At 45.8% G+C, this 21,505-nt stretch overlaps 7 protein-coding genes across 10 annotated transcripts; 5 read left to right on the top strand and 2 right to left on the bottom strand.

Annotated features, from left to right (window-relative positions):
• The first annotated feature begins 1,294 nt into the window (after window positions 1-1,294).
• Window positions 1,295-3,801, top strand: LOC108160343 (cytochrome P450 4e2). Of its 2 annotated transcripts, XM_017294285.2 has the most exons (6): window positions 1,295-1,511; window positions 2,025-2,134; window positions 2,200-2,549; window positions 2,609-3,153; window positions 3,212-3,636; window positions 3,711-3,801. In XM_017294285.2, exons 1-5 carry the CDS (start codon window positions 1,352-1,354, stop codon window positions 3,625-3,627), a joined length of 1,581 nt encoding a protein of 526 aa, XP_017149774.1. In that variant the 5' UTR covers window positions 1,295-1,351; the 3' UTR covers window positions 3,628-3,636; window positions 3,711-3,801. The 2 variants fall into 2 exon arrangements, with proteins under 2 accessions (XP_017149774.1, XP_017149773.1); XM_017294284.2 differs by having other exon boundaries at window positions 3,212-3,714.
• A 44-nt stretch (window positions 3,802-3,845) lies between these two features.
• On the top strand, window positions 3,846-6,297 carry LOC108160344 (cytochrome P450 4e2-like). Of its 2 annotated transcripts, none has more exons than XM_017294288.2 (5): window positions 3,846-3,935; window positions 4,594-4,703; window positions 4,768-5,117; window positions 5,237-5,781; window positions 5,839-6,297. In XM_017294288.2, exons 1-5 carry the CDS (start codon window positions 3,920-3,922, stop codon window positions 6,252-6,254), a joined length of 1,437 nt encoding a protein of 478 aa, XP_017149777.1. In that variant the 5' UTR covers window positions 3,846-3,919; the 3' UTR covers window positions 6,255-6,297. The 2 variants fall into 2 exon arrangements, with proteins under 2 accessions (XP_017149777.1, XP_017149776.1); XM_017294287.2 differs by lacking the exon at window positions 3,846-3,935 and adding an exon at window positions 4,009-4,393.
• Window positions 6,298-6,797: 500 nt separating this feature from the next.
• LOC108160345 (cytochrome P450 4e2-like) lies at window positions 6,798-9,181 on the top strand. Of its 2 annotated transcripts, none has more exons than XM_017294290.2 (5): window positions 6,798-7,482; window positions 7,532-7,641; window positions 7,703-8,052; window positions 8,112-8,656; window positions 8,725-9,181. In XM_017294290.2, the coding sequence occupies exons 1-5, from the start codon at window positions 7,323-7,325 to the stop codon at window positions 9,138-9,140; spliced, it is 1,581 nt and encodes a 526-aa protein (XP_017149779.1). In that variant the 5' UTR covers window positions 6,798-7,322; the 3' UTR covers window positions 9,141-9,181. The 2 variants fall into 2 exon arrangements, with proteins under 2 accessions (XP_017149779.1, XP_033246954.1); XM_033391063.1 differs by having other exon boundaries at window positions 7,397-7,482; window positions 7,546-7,641.
• A 174-nt stretch (window positions 9,182-9,355) lies between these two features.
• Window positions 9,356-11,311, bottom strand: LOC117187988 (maltase A1). Its single transcript, XM_033391061.1, has 3 exons — window positions 9,955-11,311; window positions 9,690-9,885; window positions 9,356-9,632 (listed from the first exon to the last, which is right to left on the bottom strand). Exons 1-3 carry the CDS (start codon window positions 11,285-11,287, stop codon window positions 9,422-9,424), a joined length of 1,740 nt encoding a protein of 579 aa, XP_033246952.1. The 5' UTR covers window positions 11,288-11,311; the 3' UTR covers window positions 9,356-9,421.
• A 2,544-nt stretch (window positions 11,312-13,855) lies between these two features.
• On the top strand, window positions 13,856-15,721 carry LOC117188279 (maltase A2). The gene is made up of 3 exons (XM_033391838.1): window positions 13,856-15,366; window positions 15,425-15,553; window positions 15,612-15,721. The coding sequence occupies exons 1-3, from the start codon at window positions 13,874-13,876 to the stop codon at window positions 15,682-15,684; spliced, it is 1,695 nt and encodes a 564-aa protein (XP_033247729.1). The 5' UTR covers window positions 13,856-13,873; the 3' UTR covers window positions 15,685-15,721.
• Window positions 15,722-16,195: 474 nt separating this feature from the next.
• On the bottom strand, window positions 16,196-18,188 carry LOC117188278 (maltase A3). The gene is made up of 4 exons (XM_033391837.1): window positions 18,007-18,188; window positions 16,587-17,952; window positions 16,358-16,501; window positions 16,196-16,296 (listed from the first exon to the last, which is right to left on the bottom strand). The coding sequence occupies exons 1-4, from the start codon at window positions 18,161-18,163 to the stop codon at window positions 16,230-16,232; spliced, it is 1,734 nt and encodes a 577-aa protein (XP_033247728.1). The 5' UTR covers window positions 18,164-18,188; the 3' UTR covers window positions 16,196-16,229.
• An 847-nt stretch (window positions 18,189-19,035) lies between these two features.
• On the top strand, window positions 19,036-21,087 carry LOC108160958 (maltase A3). The gene is made up of 5 exons (XM_017295251.2): window positions 19,036-19,847; window positions 19,918-19,974; window positions 20,029-20,227; window positions 20,299-20,750; window positions 20,807-21,087. Exons 1-5 carry the CDS (start codon window positions 19,036-19,038, stop codon window positions 21,024-21,026), a joined length of 1,740 nt encoding a protein of 579 aa, XP_017150740.1. The 3' UTR covers window positions 21,027-21,087.
• The last annotated feature ends 418 nt before the right edge of the window (window positions 21,088-21,505 follow it).

Here is a 21,505-nt window from a genome sequence, read left to right as displayed (position 1 = left end):
GGAGTGTGGATACCAAATTTGGTTGCTCTGGCTCTTATAGGTTCTGAGATCCTTGAACTCATATTTTGCAATTGGCAAAACCGACCATGAAACCTGTGTGTTAGAGAGAGACAGAGCGAAAAAGAATGAAATTGTTTTCTTGATTCTGGCTATAATAATTATACGATCTGGTTGAGATTTTACACTCTAGAACATATAGTCATTTTCTACGATTCTTCGTTTTTGGTTTTATCGTATCTTTAAAAATGTGGATGCCACAGATTTTCGTCCTTTGTGGGGGCGGAAGTGGGCGGGGCGAAGTTTTGAAATATTTTTGTAGCAGTGACATATCACAGAAGTCTGGATCCAAAACATCGTTGCTCTAGCTCTTATAGTCTTTGAGCACTAGGCGCTGAAGGGGACGGACAGACGGACGGACGGACAGACGGACAGACAGACAGGGCTCAATCGACTTGGCTATTGATGCTGATCAAGAATATATTTACTTTATGGGGTCGGAAACGATTCCTTCTGGACGTTACACACATCCACTTTTACCACAAATCTAATATACCCCAATACTCATTTTGAGTATCGGGTATAAAAAGGTTTCAATTGAACATGGAATTCATTCTGCTGTTAGATTGGACGCTCTGTTAAAGAGCATACTTTTGGGCACAGCTGAATGTAGCAAAACTATGTTTCAACATTGACATGTAGAACAATACTCTTACATTAATTTCCGATTTCTCGTTCTCTTTTTATTAACCAACCCAACTCTCTCTGGCTCTAAATTATGCATGCACGCATGTATGTGCATATGTGCCAGACATTTGTTTACCTTTTTCGGGTTTGTTTTCCTCTCTTTCTCAAATAAACAGAGAAACAATCATAAGTGGATATGCCGAACCGTAGTAACCAATATAAAGCTCTGCTCTTCGAACTGAGTTCGAGTAGAGTGGATGGAATTTCTTGGGCGTTAATAAAAACAAAGGAACTTTGTATAGAATCGGCTTAGTGCTTTTCACAATGACTGCGCTATCTTACCAACTTCAGCTCCGTTATAAACTAATGTTGATCAAAATAGTCAAAAACTTGAATTGGTAAATGCCGAGTCACGCTGAACGCATCAAAATACTTATATATGTATGTTTATGTGCATGTGTATTCATACATATGAAGGCAGCGAGTTACTCCAAGATTTGGCAGCTGCCCTGCGATATAGAGAGTGATAAAGAGAGAGCGGCGGGAGAGCGTGCGGGATTGAGGAGTCGAACGCTATCATTAGTATTTAAAGCCAGAGCCGACCATATTACACTCCCATTTTCGTAGTGCCCCGCGAACGGAGAGGTTGACAGAGTCGCGATCGAAAATGTGGTTCGTGTTGTATTTGTTTCTGGCGCTTCCACTGCTGGTATTGGCCTATCTGGAGCTGAGCACGTTTCGGCGCAGAAGAGCTCTGAATAAATTCAAGGGCCCGAGCCGGTTACCAATCGTGGGCAATGCCCACCAGGCCGGCAAGAATCCCACAGGTGTGTGCTGGTCCATCGAATCTCCTTATCTCCAGAATCGTAGTGCAACTGAAACAACCCATCTCGAATAGCGTTGTGACTGATGCTGCATTTGTAATTTTCTCAGCGGCAGTGCTATTCCAGTTGGGTTGTTTGCGGCCAAACAACAACTATAAAAACAGAAACAGTGCATAGCAGCTGATAAGCCTCATGTACTCGAACACCCATAAACATATGTAGATGCTCTTTAGTTGCTTTGCTCACCAGACAATCTCCTGTGAAGATAGCATCGAGACTTTGGTCAGAGTGTTTACTTAAACTAAAACTACGTGTGATACAGACGAAATTAACTGTGATTTCATGTGAAAATTTTCGACAGATCATTGCGTGTCAATCGAAATGAAAAACTCGTTCTCAATCGTACATATGTACAAACATTGAAAGCCTTTAGAATCGGAATGTGAACTGCCCACCCAATTGAAATGTGTTGCCTGTGCTCCGACTAACAATGAGTTTGTTCTGTTCACCCTATAGAGATTCTCGACCAGGTATTCGCTTGGTGGCATCAGTATGGCAAAGATAACTTTCGCTTTTGGATAGGATCTTACTCCAATTTGATCGTCACCAATCACAAGTACTTGGAGGTAAGCTGCACAAAACATCCCTCGATCGAACATCTCCCAAAATTTTCAGTTATTGCCTTCTCCAGTTCATACTCAGCAGTCAGACACTGATAACCAAGTCCGATATCTATAACCTTACCCATCCATGGCTGGGGCTTGGCCTGCTTACCAGCACGGGCAGTAAATGGCACAAGCATCGAAAGATGATTACGCCCTCCTTTCACTTCAACATCCTGCGGGACTTTCACGAAGTGATGAACGAAAACTCTACAAAGTTCATCAAGCAGCTGAAGGAAGTGGCAGCCGGCGACAGTATTTTTGACTTTCAGAACGAGACCCATTACTTGACTCTCGATGTCATTTGCGACACTGCCATGGGAGTGTCCGTGAACGCAATGGAAAACCGCAGCTCCTCCATTGTTCAAGCTTTCAAAGAGTAAGTAATTACAGTATTGTCTTATGAATTCTGTTGACAGCTGGTCTTCTCTTTTATAGCATGTGCTACTGCATCAACATGAGAGCCTTTCATCCGTTCAAACGTAATGACCTGTTCTTTCGCTTGGCTCCCGAATATCCAGCCTATTGCAAGACTCTGAAGACCCTGCAGGACTTTACCAACAATATCATCGAGAAGCGTATCAAGGCGCACAAAGACGGAACCGTCTCGGCAAGTCAAGGTGATGAGTTCTCCCGCAAGAAAATGGCCTTCCTTGACACCTTGCTGTCATCCACGATCGACGGTCGCCCGCTTACGACTCAGGAGCTTTACGAAGAAGTCTCCACTTTCATGTTTGAAGGACACGACACAACCACGTCGGGAGTGTCCTTTGCTGTTTTTTTGCTCTCCAGACACCAAGACGAGCAACGAAAACTATTTGATGAACAGCGCAAAGTGATGGGTGACTCCGGAATGGGTCGTGATGCAACCTTCCAGGAAATCTCTGAAATGAAATATTTGGATCTGTTCATCAAGGAGGCACAGCGCTTGTATCCCAGCGTACCATTTATTGGTCGCTATACTGAAAAGGACTACGTTATTGGTAGCTTATTGGCGGTCTCTAAATAAACCTTTTGATAACTTTTCTCTTCATCCTGCAGAGGGCGATCTTGTGCCGAAAGGTACCACCCTAAATTTGGCACTCGTCATGCTTGGCTACAACGATCGTGTGTTCAAGGACCCGCACAAGTTCCGTCCCGAACGATTTGAGCTGGAGAAACCCGGTCCCTTCGAGTATGTGCCCTTCAGTGCCGGTCCCCGCAACTGCATTGGCCAGAAGTTCGCTCTGCTGGAGATCAAGACGGTGGTATCCAAAATTATTCGCCACTTTGAGGTGCTGCCTGCCCTGGATGAGCTTGCCTCCAAGGATGGTTACATAAGTACTAGCCTAGGATATCCGCCTGAAGAAAGGAAGAAGCGCGACTTGCTTCGCAACAAATACGATCCTCTTCTCTCTGCTGTATTGACCCTGAAGGCCGAGAACGGTCTCTTTATACGCCTTAAGGAAAGGCACTAGACTCTACGGGTTAGCATAATCGCTATTGTTGTATATTATATCCTAATTCGTTTTGCTTATTTAATAAAATTCATTTTCCGCAGATCAGTCTAATTCGAGAGTCCAAGAAGCTCAATAATTGCTAAACTCCAAAGAAAAGATTTCGTGGCATACGCTTGTGCTTACGGCTTTCACATAAGCAAGTAGAAAAGCTTGGAAGATCACCTCCCTGGTCACTCAGCTGTTAAAAACAACCTGACCTAGTCCACACTTATCTAAAGCTCAGTCGCTAGAGATAAGCAGAGAGAACTTTATGGTCGATAATTTAGGTAGGTTTTACATTGTCTTGCATATAATTGTGAAAGTGATTGTCAACGAAAGAAGTTATAGATATATAATAGATATTAGAAAAAAAGAAGGTTCGTCAGTTTAAGGCAAAGCTTTTTGCTGTAAAGATAAGGCATAGACTCTTGATATATATATTTACCGTCTTATCGGACATGATCGGATGATAACTTAAACCATACGGCTCGACTCGGGTACTTCAGTGCCAACGCTATTGCTGGCCAGATTCTCCACTCATAATTGCAGAGTTTCGTGTGCTGTACGGTTGTGGTCGGATCGGAGATGTGGTTTGCCTTGTATGTAGTCCTGGCGCTGCCGCTCCTTTGGCTGGCCTATTTGGAACTAAAGTCACTTCGGAGACGAAGAGTACTGAACAAGTTCAAGGGGCCGAAGGTCTTGCCTGTCGTTGGCAATGCTCATCAGCTGGGCAGGACTCCTCCAGGTGGGTGAGCGGAAATGGAGTTTAGAGAGTACATGGTCCTTGGTTTCTCGATAACGTAGAAACTTTGTGCAACGATAACAAGAAACCTTTGATCTGCTTGTTGTGGGTGAGCACCTTTGAGACCTTCTTATCAGATAAGATGCTTGAAATATACGGTATCTGATCCGATTAAGAATAAGTTTGTTCTCTCAACTTTATAGAGATTCTTGGCCAAATGTTTGAATGGTGGTATCAGCATGACAAGGATAACTTTCGCTACTGGATTGGCTACTACCCGAATTTAATGGTCACCAGAACCAAGTACTTCGAGGTAATTAAGCGACATACACATTTTCTAGCTTATATTAGTTGGTTTATTTTGTTTTCCTCACTAGTTCATACTAAGCAGTCAGACACTAATATCGAAAGCTGAAGTCTATAGCCTCATGCAGCCCTGGCTGGGCTTGGGCCTCCTCACCAGCACCGGCAGCAAATGGCACAAGCATCGAAAGATGATTACGCCCTCCTTCCACTTCAATGTCCTGCAGGACTTTCACGAAGTGATGAATGAGAAATCGACAAAGTTCATCAAGCACCTGAAAAACGTATCGGGTGGAGGCAGCATTTTTGACTTTCAGGAGCAGGCCCATTTCTTGACTCTGGATATAATTTGCGAGACAGCCATGGGAGTATCCATAAATGCAATGGAAAACCAAGACTCGGAATTAGTACAAGCTTTTAAAGAGTACGTATTGGGTGTATTGCGCCAATTTCGATAGTGAAGCCACGGCATTTTTACAAATGTTCACATCTGGACCTAAATTTGAATGTATCTTAAAAGCAGCTTCTGTTTATATTATATAGCATGTGTTACAACATAAAAATAAGAACATTTAGTTCTTGGAAGCGTAATCCAACGCTATATCAATTTGCCTCCGACTACCCCGCCTATTGTAAGACGTTGAAGATCCTGCAGGACTTTACCCACGACGTCATCGAGAAGCGCTTGAATGCCCACAAAGAGGGTACCGTTTTAGCAAGCCAGGGCGATGAGTTTTCGAGGAAAAAGATGGTCTTCCTCGACACGTTACTCTCAGCAACAGTTGACGGTCGCCCTCTGACTTCCCAAGAGCTGTACGAGGAAGTCTCCACATTTATATTTGCAGGCCACGATACGACCACTTCGGCAATTTCATTTGCCTTATATTTGGTCTCCAGACACCAAGATGAGCAGCGAAAATTATTCGAAGAGCAGCGCGAGGTGATGGGTGATTCCGGACTGGATCGTGAAGCAACCTTCCAGGAAATCTCTGAAATGAAATATTTGGATCTATTCATCAAGGAAGCCCAGCGCGTTTATCCCAGTGTTCCATTCGTCGGTCGTTATACCGAGAAGGACTATGTGATTGGTAAATAGCTCACTTTAAAAAAATGAACTTGTATAATTCTGTAATTCCTTTTTGTAGACGGAGACCTCGTGCCTAAGGGTACCACACTCCATATGGGAATATTTATGCTCGGCTACGATGATCGTGTGTTCAGGGATCCCCACAAATTCCGACCCGAACGATTTGAGGAGGAGAAACCCGGTCCCTTCGAGTATGTGCCCTTCAGTGCCGGTCCCCGCAATTGCATTGGCCAGAAGTTCGCTCTGCTGGAGATCAAGACGGTGGTATCCAAAATTATTCGCCACTTTGAGGTGGTGCCTGCCCTGGATGAGCTTGCCTCCAAGGATGGTTACATAAGAACTACGCTAGGCTTGCCGCCTACAGAGAAGAGGAAACGCGACTTACAACAACACAAATACGATCCCATTCTGTTAGTCGCGATGAGCCTGAAGTCAGAGAATGGAATTTACCTTCGCCTCAAAGAAAGGTTTTAGGCAATGATATTAAAGTGAACGGTATTGCTACTGGCATTTAAAAGAATCATCTTGCCCTCATATAAATAGTTGGAGTGTATGTTCGCGCGTAGTAGATGGGAGCGAACGACGGTAGAGAGCAAGAGATATCGATGCGGTTGAATACATAGCCATGCATACATATGTATGTACATATATAACAGCTGCCTATACCATAGTATTCCATAGTATAGTATACCATGACTATGTTGCATACTTAGGAGGATTTCTAAAAACAGGGTGATCATTGTTAAAAAAATGAAAATGCTAAATTATAATTTATAAAACATAACTATGTATAATTATAGTTACACTTGTTAAAATATAATATAATAATTCTCTTCTTTTGTGTTCTCGTTTTTAGTTTGAATCAAAAAGTTTGCTATTCTTTTCTAGTGTACCGTAAACTGAACGATATACTACTTGGAGCCATTATTAATGGGAACAGCATATTTTTAGGATTGATGAAAGAACAGTTCAAAACAACTTCTCAATTGCGCAGGTCAGTACATCACACAAGTACGCCTACGATTTAGCTCCAGATATTTACGTAAATACATAACACATTCATTCTCAAGCACCTACAGTATTTTATGTGGTAAGTCCACCGATACTAAGCTCCGATTTTAGAGTCTAGAACTAGACTACCAAAAAAAATATCAGACTCGATGAAGCAAGACAAACTACGGATAATCAAAGAGGCATTTCCCCATACCTCGCAATGTATGGGCGTGGTCTAATGGTGAAAGGTACCAATGATATATCAAATATGTATAAGTTCCCAGTTCTAAAAGAAACAGAAAGTTTCTGAGAATCATCATGAAATGCCCACCGGCATAAATGACAATGCCATAATGACGGTGCTCGCCCCCCCGCACTTATCCATGTTATAGACACAAAGCTTACAAACTGCCGAATCACGATGAACAGACAGACGACAAATATGAGAATCGTGTTGGTTGCGCTTCTATTTAAGACTTTCGCAGACCACAATCTAATGCCATATTCTTAATTTACCGAGCACTGAAAGGTATATTGTCGGGATCGAAAATGTGGCTGGTGTTATATGCGTTTCTGGCCTTGCCGCTGCTCGTGTGGCTCTACCAGGAGTTGACAACATTCCGGCGAAGACAATTGTTGAAAAAGTTCAATGGACCCAAACGATTGGCCATCGTCGGCAATGCCCATCAGATGGGTAAAAATCCTACAGGTGAGTGGTGTATAAATAGCGGCAAATTTAATGAAAGTGCTCCCCTTAGAAATTCTCGACCAGCTATTTGCTTGGTGGTACCAATACAATAAGGATAACTTCAGGTTCTGGATAGGACCTAAGCCCAATATACTGGTCACAAAGCCCAAGTACATAGAGGTGAGTTCCTCAAGAAAACATCTAACGGAAATAAGACAATCCATCTGCTTTTCCTTCACAGTATATACTCACCAGTCAGACCCTGATAAAAAAAGCTGATAATTATGCTCTAACCCATCCATGGTTGGGTTTGGGCCTGGTCAATAGCATGGGCAGTAGGTGGCACAAGCATCGAAAGATGATTTCGCCCTCCTTCCACTTCAACATCCTGCAAGACTACCACGAGGTGATGGACGAATATTCCACCAAATTCGTGCAGAAACTGAAAAATGTGTCAGCTGGGGATAGTATTTTTGATATTCAGGATGAGGTCGCCTACTTGACGCTAGATGTAATTTGCAACACAGCCATGGGAGTGTCTATTAACGCAATGGAAAACCGAACGTCCGACATAGTGCAAGCATTCAGGGAGTAAGTATTTAACGACTTCGCATCTCCGTTCTCTGAACATCAGATCCGTCCTCATGTAGCATATGCGTCAACATAAGCGTGAGGTCCTTCAGTGTGTGGAAGCGTAATCAAATGCTCTATCGATTGGCCCCCGACTACCCCGCCTATTGTAAGACGCTGAAGACCCTGCAGGACTTTACCCACGATGTCATCGAGAAGCGCGTCAAGGCCCACAAAGACGGTACGGCTTCAACAAGCCAGGGCGATGAGTTTTCCAGAAAGAAGATGGCATTTTTGGATACCTTACTCTCAGCAACAGTTGACGGTCGCCCTCTGACTTCCCAAGAGCTGTACGAGGAAGTCTCCACATTTATATTTGCAGGCCACGATACGACCACTTCGGGAATTTCTTTCGCTATGTATTTGCTCTCCAGATACCAAGACGAGCAACGAAAACTATTCGAGGAACAGCGCGAAGTGATGGGTGACTCCGAAATGGGTCGAGACGCAACCTACCAGGAAATCTCACAAATGAAATATTTGGATCTGTTCATCAAAGAGGCCCAGCGCGTCTATCCCAGCGTACCATTCATTGGTCGCTATACCGAGAAGGATCATTTAATTGGTAAATGCATAAACTTTTCAACAGGAGCCTTTTTGTAACTCTGTAGCTCTCTATGTTAACTATTCCAGATGGTGACCTCGTGCCAAAAGGTACCACCCTAAATTTGGCACTCATTATGCTCGGCTACGATGATCGTGTGTTCAAGGATCCCCACAAATTCCGACCCGAACGATTTGAGCTGGAAAAACCCGGTCCCTTCGAATACGTGCCCTTCAGTGCCGGACCCCGCAACTGCATTGGCCAGAGGTTCGCCATACTGCAGATAAAGACCGTGGTATCCAAGGTAGTGCGCAACTTTGAGGTTCTGCCCGCCGTAGATGGACTGGAGTCTAAAGACGGATATCTTAATACTACTATGGGCTTGCCCACAGCGGAGAAAATTAAGAAAGATGCATATCGACACAAATACGATCCAATTCTGTATTCCGCGATCACACTTAAGTCTACTAACGGTCTTCATATCCGATTAAGGGAGAGGAACTAGATCATAAGTTGATCAATAAACATCGTTTTTTGCTTGATAAATTCCATGACCTGTGATTTTCATTTTTTATATTCCTAGGTCCATGCTTAACATTACTGTTAATTCTTACCTAGAAGAGACCAATTAAAAGCTTTAAAAATAATGTTTTAATAGTAGTATTCAACTCAAATCACGGGAACAGCATACTTCTAGGCCTTGGAAGAGAATTGATAACCAATTTAATTTGAGGAAAATTATTTAATTTAATAGCACTGAACAATACTTGATTGCAAAATATAACTTTAATTAACAGCAACGAGGACTGTGCCCACGTAGGGATTAGCCACAAACGCCGAGGGATTGACGACATCTCCGTCGATGTGCTGGGAGTTCAGGGAGGTGGTGATAACCTCCGCCTGGCTACCCAACTTGAAGTACTTGGTTATGTCAATGGTCTTGGCCGTTCCGCTCAGGTTGAGGACAATCACATAGAGATCGCTGTCGCTCTTTTGGCTAAATAAAAAAGGCTTTTGTGATGGACTGCGCTGGAGTTCATTTTGTGTTACTCACCGCGAGTAGATGATGACATCATCATCGATGGCCTCAATGTTCAGATCTCCCTGGCGGAAGGACGGTTCTTTGCGAACGCGCAACAACTTCTTGAAGATCTGTAGATGTGAACGCGGAGCGCGCAACTGTTGGAGAGCATTCTTGGTCTTGTAGTCGTCGGACACTGGCAGCCAGGTGTGATCGGCGCTGGTGAAGCCTGCCAAAGATCCCAAGAAAAATTAGAGAACGTTGGACAGAAGAGAGCTCCGACTAATGAGCAACCCACCTGCTTTTGAAGAGGCATCCCATTGGTAAGGTGTGCGGGCCGGATCGCGGGACCGATCATAGTAGTGCTCGGGATCGGAGTTGCAGGCCGGAGGATCCACAGTATCCTCCCAGCTGATCCACACATCGGTCATGCCCAGCTCCTCGCCGTTGTAGGTGATCGCATGTCCCGGCAAAGTCTGCAGCAGAATGTTGATCAGGTCCGTGCGCTGCACTCCGAAGCGGGAGGCCACGCGCTTGTTGTCGTGGTTGCCAAGTACCCAGTTGGCATAGACGCCTTCTGGCATGGCATCCATCCACTTCTTGATGTGCGTCACGTACGTGCCCGCCGTCGAGGCGTTGTTGACGTTCGAGAGGAAGTCAAAGTTGAAGGGGATGTGGGAGCCATTACGCTCGCCATTGCCATAATACAGCATCATGTTCTCGAAGCTGGTGTATGCCTCGGTCAGGAGCAGTCGCTTATCCCCACCGTGCTCCGCCTGGAACGTGTCCACCACCTCCCGCCACTGATAGACCATGTCGATGGTCTCAGGCAGATTCTGGGTGTAGATGTGCTGCGTGTAGCAGTGGTCGTCAGGATCAGGACAGGCCTCAGCATCGTTGGTCAGCGGTTCATCGGGGTACTGGTTGTAGCGATCCAGATCTACCTCAAATAGGTACGGAACCGCATCGATGCGGAAACCGGAGACGCCCTTGGCCAGCCAGAAGCGAATGATGTTCTTCATCTCCTCAACTACCACCGGATTGCGGTAGTTCAGATCAGGCTGCTGGACAGCAAACTGGTGCAGGTAGTACTGCTGCCTCACATCGTTCCACTCCCAGGCGCTGTATCGGAACTCAGAGCCCCAGTTGCTGGGTGGCTCCCGTTCGCCGGTCTCTTCGTTGATCTTGCCATCATGCCAGATGTAATAGTCCTTGTATTGGGGGTCGCTGTCCACCGACTTTTTGAACCACTCGTTCTCATCACTCGAGTGGTTGGGCACGAAGTCCAGGATGATCCTGATTCCAACCTCCTTGGCCTTGGCAATCAGACGCTCAAAGTCCTCCATGGTTCCGTACTCGGGGTGGATTTGGTAAAAGTCCGAGATGTCATAGCCAAAGTCCACCATTGGAGATTTGAAAATAGGCGAAAGCCAGGTGCCCGTGAAGCCAATATCCTTGAGATACTGCAGTTTCTCGGTGACGCCATTGAGATCACCGATGCCATCGCCATCGGAGTCGCGGAAGGATCGCGGATAGATCTGGTAGTAGTTGCCACTCTCCCACCACTCGGTGGCTCTGGCCAGGCCAACAGCGGCCAGCACCAGGAACACAACAACTGATTGCGTTCGCATTTTTTTCGGTTTTGTTCGGACTATAGAGCTGTCAGCTGCCTTTTATACCGGACGATAAGGGCAGCTCCTATCGAGATCGGGCACGACTGAAGTAGCCATTTGAATGGCTGAACAAACACCCGGCCCAAGCATGGGTTCTCATAGTGCCCGCAGTTCTCATGCTTCCACTCAAATGCTCAAATTGTCATTGTTTTCGCACTCCAAGGTACGTAAAAGCGATTAACTAATTCTCAAATGGTTTCTGATTTCTGGTAATATTCCTACATATTGCAAGGTAGTATCTCCTTGAGTGGCTCTTTGAAGTGGACATTAGTCAGCTGATAGCTAGCGAACAGTCAAAACATTTGAAATCCTAGCGGCAAAAATTCGTAATAAATGCTTTAATACTCGAAACTCGTATCTTCTACAAAATGACTATATGGGAAGTATTTTCCAGTTAGCCATGACAATGTTCTGTGGGGCATTGAAAATGTGATAAAAAAATACACATACTTCTTGTTCACTCGAATGCTCGTACTTTATTGACGTGTTTATCACTGATTGAACTTTTGAAGTCAAATAATCTATCAATTTGTTGAAATAGACTTAATAATAAACTTAATGAAATATATTATTTTTGACCTACACAAATCCGTGCATAATGTTTTACAAAATAGCAAAACTTTGAGTGAATAATATTGACGATATCTATGGGGATTATCTTCTCTTTACCTTTCCCAAAAACTGAAATTTAAACTAATTTACAGTAGTTCTTATCATGAATTCGAAAATTTCTGATTAGTGAAAATACCATTCAAAACCAAATAAGTTTATCAACCTATTAAAATAAAGCTTAGTATCTTGATGTCAAAGTTGAAACGCTGTGAATTTAATCAGAGATTCCCCTCATTTGTGCATACAGCAATTGAAACAAATGTTGCACTTGCATTGTGGGAAAAAAGTGTTCCATCAATTAAAAATAATCTGCTGCTTAATGAGTTAGATCTATATAATTTTGTTTAAATTGTGATTGTTTTTAATTTGGCATATTAATCTGACTGAAAGTCAAGAATGAAATGAATTCCGTATCTGCTACACAGAACAATTTTAATTGAATTCAAGCCGTGTTGAGCTGTTTGGCGGTGCATTGGCAGCATTGTGGGGAAAATGGATGTGTGTAACGTCCAGAAGGAACCGTTTCCGACCTCAAAATGTATATATATGCTTGATCAGCATCAATAGCCGAGTCGATTGAGCCCTGTCTGTATGTCCGTCTGTCCGTCTGTCCGTCTGTCCGTCCCTATGAGAGCCTAGTGCTGAAAGACTATAAGAGCTAGAGCAACGAAATTTTATTTCCAGATTTCTGTAATATGTCACTGCTAAAATTATATTTCAAAACTATGCCCCGCCCACTTCCGCCCCCACAAAGAACGCATCCACAATTTTAAAGCTACAAAAAAACCTAAAACGCAGAATCGTAGAGAATGACTATATCTTCTGGACTGTAAAATCTGAACCAGGTCGTATAATTATTATAGCCTGAATCAAGAAAACAATTTCATTCTTTCTCGCTCTGTCTCTCTCTAACACACAGGTTTCATGGTCGGCTTTGCCTATTGCAAAAAGTGAGTTCCTAGATCTCAGAGACTATAAGGGCAACCAAATTTTGTATCCACACTACTGTGATATCGAACCTTGACAAGTTTATTTCAAAATTTCGCCCCACCCCCTTCCGCCACCACAAAGGGCGAAAATCTGTGGCATCCTCAATATTGAAGATTCGAGAAAACTAAAAACGCACAGTCATAGAGAATGACCATATCTATCCGGCTGCTGAATCTGGATCAGATCGGATCATTTTTATAGCCAAAAGGAACAAATCAATTTGCAGTGGCTACGCAGCGCCCGACGACAAGCTCAGACTGATTTTCTGTCTCTCTCTTTGTCGTGTCGTTTAATATTAGCGGCGTCTGACGGAGGAGAGCTATACTGACTAAGTATCAGGTATAAATGTAGAGTTGCGGTCACCGCAGCAACTCACAACGTTCCCCTCGTTAATTGATAAAATATCTATGGAAATGTGCATCAAATTAGTTTGTAGCCGAAGTCCAATAATTTATATGGGAGGTGAGTATGCAAAACAGACGATACCTTTCGATAAGAGCTCATACGATTTTGATTGATATAAAAATGTACATAGATACATATGTACATACGTATATATATACGTGGAAACACTTGTTTGAAGTTTCTGATAAGTAGTTGGAAAAGTTACTATAAAATGTGATTTTATCTATAGGAAAGAATTTTATCTGCAACTTATTAATCAACCTTCGGAAGGTTTCTCCCCCTGGAAGCCTTCGTCTTCTTAAGAATTTTTATATTCATTTTACGACCTGCCGCGGTGCCTTAGGAATAGGAAATGGAGCCCACTAAGAAAAACCCAACCCACGCTGTTTAATCGAACACATGTATATGTATGCGATAAAAAAGTTGTCAGATTAGCTATTGCTCTGAGCAATTTCTGGTCTTATCAGCTGCAAGTGCGACATGCCCGGCAATTAATTTAGGAAATCGATTGATTTGCCCCACTCAAACGCCTGCGAAATGCCAAAGTGGGTACATCTCTGTCTGGTCGCACTGTTAGTGGCCATTGCCGGGTGCGCGGACATCGATTGGTGGGAGAACGCATCCCTGTACCAGATCTATCCGCGATCCTTCCAGGACAGCGATGGCGACGGCATCGGCGACCTGAAGGGCATCACATCGCGGTTGAGCTACCTAAAGGAGATCGGCATAACGGCCACATGGCTGTCGCCCGTTTTCACATCACCCATGTCGGATTTTGGGTACGACATCTCGAACTTCTTCGACATTGATCCCATCTTTGGAACACTCGATGACTTCGATGCCCTAATTGTGGAAGCCAAGTCGCTGGGGGTGAAAATCATACTGGACTTTGTGCCCAATCATTCCAGCGATGAGAATGAATGGTTCGACAAGTCGGTGAACCGTGTGGATGGCTACGATGACTTCTACGTGTGGCACGACGGCAAGGTGAATGCGGAGACTGGTGAACGGGAGCCGCCCAGCAATTGGATCAGCGTTTTTGGCGGTCCTCAGTGGACCTGGCACGAGACACGACAGCAGTATTTCCTGCACCAGTTCCAGGTGAAGCAGCCGGACCTCAATTTCACCAATCCTATGGTGCGCGAGCACATGCTAGATGTCCTTAAGTTCTGGCTGGATCGAGGCGTCGATGGATTCCGCATTGATGCAGTTCCACACATCTACGAGTACCGCAATGCGGATGGCTCCTATTCTGACGAGCCTGTCAGTGGCTGGAGCAGTAATCCGGAGGCGTACGACTACCATGACCATATCTACACCAAGGATCAGCCCGCTACTGTAGAGTTGATGTACGAGTGGCGTGCCTTCCTGGACCAGTACCGAACGGAGAATGGAGGTGATTCCCGAGTTCTGCTGGCCGAAGCCTTCTCCTCTGTAGAAACGCTCAGTGCGTACTTCGGAAATGGCACCCACTTGGGCACCCAGCTGCCCATGAACTTCCAACTGATGTACCTCAGCGGCTACTCCACAGCGCGGGATGTGGTGAGCTCCATCGACTACTGGATGAATACCATGTGGACGGAACATCAGACAGCCAATTGGGTGGTGGGCAACCACGACACCAATCGGGTGGCCGACCGCATGGGTGCCCACAAGGTGGATCTGCTGAACGTGATCGTGAGTGCTCTTCCCGGTGCTTCGATCACCTACTACGGCGAGGAGATCGGCATGTCCAATGTGGATGTGGAGTGCACCGGAGACTCGTGCGAAGAGCGAGATGGGGAGCGCACACCCATGCAGTGGACAGCAGGCCGAAATGCCGACTTCTCCCAGGGCGAGAGCACCTGGCTGCCCCTCAATCCCGACTATGAGCGCTTCAATGTGCAGACCGAACGGGGAGTGGCTCGATCTTCTCTGAACATCTTCAAGGGTATGCAGGCGCTGAAGAGCAGCTCCGCATTCCAATCCTTCAAGCAGGAAGGCGGTTTCTCCTATGAGGCAATCACAAATCAAGTCTTGCAGATTATACGGTAGGGGAAACCAATTATAATTCTAATTATATGATACTCATATTAATTCCCTCTGCAGAACAAACAAGTACAGTGAGGAATATCGCATCCTGGTCAACATGGGCAACGCCATGGAAATAATCGATGGCCTGGCTGATAAGGTCTTTGAGTATGTCCTCACCACTGCCTACTCCTCGCACCATCAAGGGTAAGATCTTCACATCGTATTTATTATCCTCCTCCGATCTAATTCGGTTATCCCATAGGCAAACCGTTGATCTCACAGAACGCATTTTGCTTATGCCTTACGAAGCTGTCGTACTACGCTGGCTCGCCTGATCTTGAACCACCAACAATAAATTATAATCTACTGAAATGGAACGTTTCGTATTTATTTGTTCCTAATCAGGTGTGCTTGGGGTCCCTCATAAAGATAAACAGTGCGGAATCAATCAGGCGGTGTCCACATGGCTCTAGAATTCGATCAACACATCAACATGTACGTTGAGGGCACATTACCGAGGGGAATAGTAAACTAAACCACTTGAGATCCGAAGATATGGCTTAAGTACTTTAAACTTATGCAACCGATTCGGAATAAACGTGATCGATAACCTCGAATCTGTTGATGCCAATATTCCGATCTTGTGACTACATACAGGGCGCCAAAGAACTTTAATTTAGCAATCGGTCGTGAGTACTGGTAATCTTCTGATCCATAATCTGGCCTAATTGCCCAATAAATTGAATGAGCCTCTAATCATTGATTATATTAATGTGCGTGGGGTGTTCATAAAGATAACCCCCTGGCATAGTATACACCCACTGATAAAAATAACTAAAATGCATATTTTAAATAATTTTTTTAATTTTTTTTAATTTTATTAAACTGTGCTCAGCACAACAGCTTCCTTGGGCATAAGCAGCACGGAGTTGGCGAAAGTCAGATCACTGTGAAGTAAGGAAATGGTTTAAGATATATTTTAGGGATTAGAGGACTGTTTCTGCTTACTTCTTCCGACGGACGCTCTTGTCGTTTACTACAACGTACTGTAGCTGCGATGAGATTGAGGTAAAGACCGAGTCCAGATTGATCGACTCAACATCATCGTTGATGTTGATGACAGTTATGTAGGACTTCTGGCCAGCCAGCGAGCTGTTCATCCATTAAGAGAGAGAGAGAGAGATGGAGAGAGTTGTTATTAGTAAATGAATTAATCCTAGAGGTCTCCCCCACTTACCGCTTGAAGGCCAAAACATTGGGACCGATGGCGGTGACGGTGACATCTCCCTGCTTCAGGGTGGGCTCATCGCGCAGTGCACGAAGCTGCTTGTAGATGTTCAGGTGGCTCAGGGCAATGCCGCGTTCCCGCTTGACATTGACCAGCTTGTAGTCCAGGCCCACGGGCAGCCATGTGGATGGGGCATCGCTAAAGCCAGCGTTCTTCTCGTCGCTCCACTGGAAGGGAGTGCGCACAGGGTCGCGGGTGTGGCTCTCGAACTCCTCCTCGTTAGTTTGGCAGGCCTGGGGATCCACAGTGTCCTCCCAGCTGATAAAGACGTCTGTCATGCCCATCTCCTCGCCCTGGTAGGTGATGCTGACTCCGGGCAGGGTTAGCACAATCATGTTGCAGGCATCGATGCGGTCGGCACCCAGGCGGGATCCAATGCGACTCTGGTCGTGGTTGCCAAACACCCAATTGGCCACCTGGCCCTCGGGCATATTGTCCAGCCAGTTGTGGATCAGCTCCGAGTAGTGGTAGGCGTCGGAATCGAAGCCAATGTTCGCCAGCAGGTTGAAGTTGAAGGGGATCTGCGAGCCCAGATGGGTTTCATTGCCGTAGTACTGCATCAGGATGTTGAGAGGGGAGTAGGCCTCGGTCAGCAGAATGCGATCGTCGCCGCCCAGCTCTTGGTCAATTTCCTCAATCACCTCGCGGAAAGCATACACCAGCTCGATGGTCTCCGGCTGGTCGGTGGTGTAAATGTGCTGCAGGTAGCCGTAATCCTCGGGATCGTTGGAGTTCTCGTTGCGGGGCTCGTCGGGCCAGTTGCCATCCGCATCAGCGGGTACCTCGTACACATGGGGCACGGCATCAATGCGGAAACCGAAGGCACCCTTGCGCAGCCAGAATCGGAGGACATCCTTCATGGCCTCCACCACCTTGGGGTTGCGATAGTTGAGATCCGGTTGCTTGGCATGGAACTGGTGCAGGTAGTAGGCCTGACGACCCTCGTGCCACGTCCACATGGATCCACGGAACACGCCAATCCAGTTGGTGGGTGGCTGTCTGATCCCGTTCACCACCTTCCCGGTGTGCCACACATAGAAGTCCTTGTACTCCTCCTCGCCAGCCGCAGACCGAATAAACCAATCGCACTCATCGCTGGTGTGGTTGGGCACAAAGTCCAAGATAATCTTGATGTCGAGCTCTTTGGCGCGTGCCAAAAGCCTTTCAAAGTCCTCCATTGTGCCGAAGATGGGATCAATATCGGTGAGGTTGGCCACATCATAGCCAAAGTCAGCCATGGGCGAAGTGAAGATCGGCGAGAGCCAGGTGGCCGTAATGCCAATTTCCTTCAGATAAGCCAACTGCTGTGTTATGCCTAAGAAGAAATCAGTTGAGAACTTGTTCTGCAGTTATTACGATCGTCACTCACCATTGATATCGCCCACACCATCATCATCGCTGTCCTTAAAGGATCTGGGATAGATCTGATAGAACTGGGCCGTTTTCCACCATCCCACCTCAGCCAACGTGGGCAGCGTGAGGGCCAGAAAGCAGGAAAGCGTTAGAATTTTTACCAGCACACCCATTTCGATCGATTGCCAATGACCACTGGGATTATTCGGGGCCCCTATTTATGGACACCAGCTCGGCAGACCCGATCGATGTACTAATGATAACTTGGGCCGTGATAAACCCCCCATATACCAATATATAGCCCACTATTTTTGATTAGCTTAGTGGTATATGGCAGATTTATGGTCCCAGCCACGCTGGCTTCCACTTAATGGATTCGGCTTCGTTGTTGGCCAGATAGCGACCAGGTTCATATGATACCAACTTTGGTATTTATTGGCAGCAGCGGTAAGGTTTCACGTTCGGAGATCATGAAACAGATTGGCAGCGAAAAGTGAGAGTTGCATATAACTTCTGAATTGGTCTTATCTAATCTTAAAAATTTTTTTGGAATGAATAATTTATTGTCTCACTTCTAGGGGGGTATTTTGAATAGGGCTGGGCAAATAAAAGACGACTGTCTTGGGGGTTCAAGGTTGCGATAAGGTAGCTGTGTGCTGAGATTAGCTAACTGAAACTAAGTAAGTGTAGGTCATGAGTCCTTGAGGTGGAGCCTTTTCATAGGTAGCCACCTCCTTGCGAGTCCTCAGCTCTAAGTTTTCTTCCCTCCAATAGGATTCCCTATTGGAAAATTTTGCATCAGTTCGGAACTTGTACCCGTCTCAGTTAATCAGTTCCAGCGCCTGACCCAACATTGTGTCATACGCATTTCTCTCAGTCAAAGGTCTCCTCATATATTTCTCTCAGCTGGTAATACTGGTTTTTTTACTAGAAAGTCATAAATGATAAGCAATAATGCCCAATAGTTTATAGCTGGGGCGCTATCATTGGGGTAATCGTTTCGTATATAAGAAACGTATTATAACCGTATTATTTTCAGTTAACAATGACCACTTGGTCGAGCCTATTCCTGCTGATCGGCCTTGGCCTTCTGGCCGTCGATGCCGCCGCTCCCTGGTGGAAGACAGCCTCGTTCTATCAGATCTATCCGCGCTCCTTTAAGGACACCGATGGCGATGGAATCGGTGACTTGAATGGCGTCACAGAGAAACTGGAATATCTTAAGGAGATCGGCGTCACTGCCACTTGGCTGTCGCCTTTCCTCAAATCACCCATGGCCGATTTTGGCTATGACATATCCGACTTCAAAGACGTAGATCCACTCTTCGGCGACATGGAGGACTTTGAAAACATGGTTGCCCGTGCCAAGGAGCTGAATGTGAAGATCATCCTGGATTTCGTGCCCAATCACTCTAGCGATGAATGCGACTGGTTCATCCGCTCTGCTGCTGGCGAGGAGAAGTACAAGGATTACTACATCTGGCATCCCGGCTTCGTCGATGACAACGGGCAGCGAATTCCCCCCACCAATTGGGTGAGTGTGTTCCGCGGATCGGCCTGGGAGTGGCATGAGGGCCGCCAGGAGTACTACCTTCACCAGTTCCACAAGAAGCAACCCGACTTCAATTTCCGCAATCCCGTGGTGCGCGAGGAGATGAACAATGTCCTTCGCTTCTGGCTGGAGAAGGGTGTGGACGGCTTCCGCGTGGACGCCATCTACCATGCCTTCGAGATTGAGGCGGACGAGAATGGCAACTATCCGGATGAGCCCCGCAACGATTGGACCGATGACCCCGATGAGTATGGCTACACCCACAAAATCTACACCGTGGATCAGCCAGAGACCCCTCACCTGGTGTTAGTCGGTCTCTACAGGAGTAATAATAGGAACATTGAAAAACTCACGATATTTATTAATTACTTACAGATTCGAATGGCGTGAGATCCTCGAACAGTTCCAAGCCGACAATGGGGGCGATGAGCGGTAAGTGGTTGTTTCATCGCAACGATATTCCATTATGTTTGTATCTTGTCGTAGCATCCTTATGGTGGAGACCTGGTCACCCATTGAGATCGTCATGGACTACTATGGCAATAGCACGGCGGATGGGGCCCAGATACCGTTCAACTTCCAGTTGATTAGCAATCTGCACTACGACTCCGATGCCTATCACTACGAATACCTGATTAACAACTGGCTTAACCTTATGCCAGCTGGAAAGAGCGCCAACTGGGTGGTAAGTGCTATCGCGAGACTCCAACCGCACTCGCATGACATTCAATCGGTGACACATAATATTCCGATCAGATTGGCAACCATGACAAGAACCGCGTGGGCTCCCGCTTCGGCGCCGATCGGGTCGACCTGTTCAACATCCTGCTGCTGACGCTGCCCGGCTGCAGTATCACCTACAACGGCGAGGAGATCGGCATGCTCGATGGCTACGTGTCCTGGGAGGACACTGTGGACCCGCAGGCCTGCAACGGCTATGAGGAGAACTACATGGCCATGTCACGCGATCCCGCTCGTACCCCGATGCACTGGTCGGACGATAAGATGGCTGGCTTCACAACCGGATCGACCACGTGGTTGCCGGTGGGCCAAGACTATGCCGAGCGTAACGTGAAGACAGAGCGCGGAGTCTCTCTCAGCCACCTAAACATCTTCAAGCGGCTGCAGCAGCTCCGCAAGGAGCCCACCATCGAGGAGGGCTCTGCCGAGATCAAGGCAGTCAGCAACTACGTCCTGGCCGTTAAGCGGTTAGTCCTGACCTCATCTAACCCATGAATCGATATAAATAAGTTCCAAATTTCAGTTACCTGAGCGGCAACTACATCTACATTTCGCTGTTCAACATTTTCGACTCCATCGAGAATGTGGATCTGACCCAGGTGTTCGGTGGTCTGCCCGCCAAGTTCCAGTATGCCCTTGTCACTAAAAAGTCCATCAAGCAGGTGGGCGATCAGGTCTCGGCCAGCAGTGTCACCCTCATGCCACACGAATCCATTGTGCTGCGGTCCACCACTACGGTTTAAGTACTTACTTTACATTAATAAACATAATATTCCACAAATTATATGATTTATTAATATATTCAAACTCAATTTTTTATATATGTATGTACATATGTACAGTATTTTGTGGTAATTCTCACAAGTTGCGATGATGCGACAAAAAAGGATGAATAAGCAAAAGGGAAAATAAGTACAGTTCAGGAATCGTACGAATACAGCTAGTGTGATTTGTATGCGCACCGAGACTTGGGCTTCAGCTCGCAGTCGATGTTCTGCATTAAAATACTAATGCAGGCAATAATAACATGTCCCCACTTATACGCAGTACACATAGTATACAAATCTAGTGTATATTTACTAAACAGTAATAACTACCACAACACAACACATCAATTTATTTGTAAAATGGTACGACGAGAATCTCAGATACCGATAAACAGCTTTTTGTCACGCAGTGTGTGCAATGCGCTCTCGGCATCTCTCTTTTTGCATCGTTTTCC

Source organism: Drosophila miranda, chromosome 3, assembly GCF_003369915.1.
Source record: "Drosophila miranda strain MSH22 chromosome 3, D.miranda_PacBio2.1, whole genome shotgun sequence".
In the NCBI taxonomy this organism is placed as follows: Eukaryota; Metazoa; Arthropoda; class Insecta; order Diptera; family Drosophilidae; genus Drosophila; species Drosophila miranda.
This window is presented reverse-complemented; position numbering and strand designations above follow the sequence as displayed.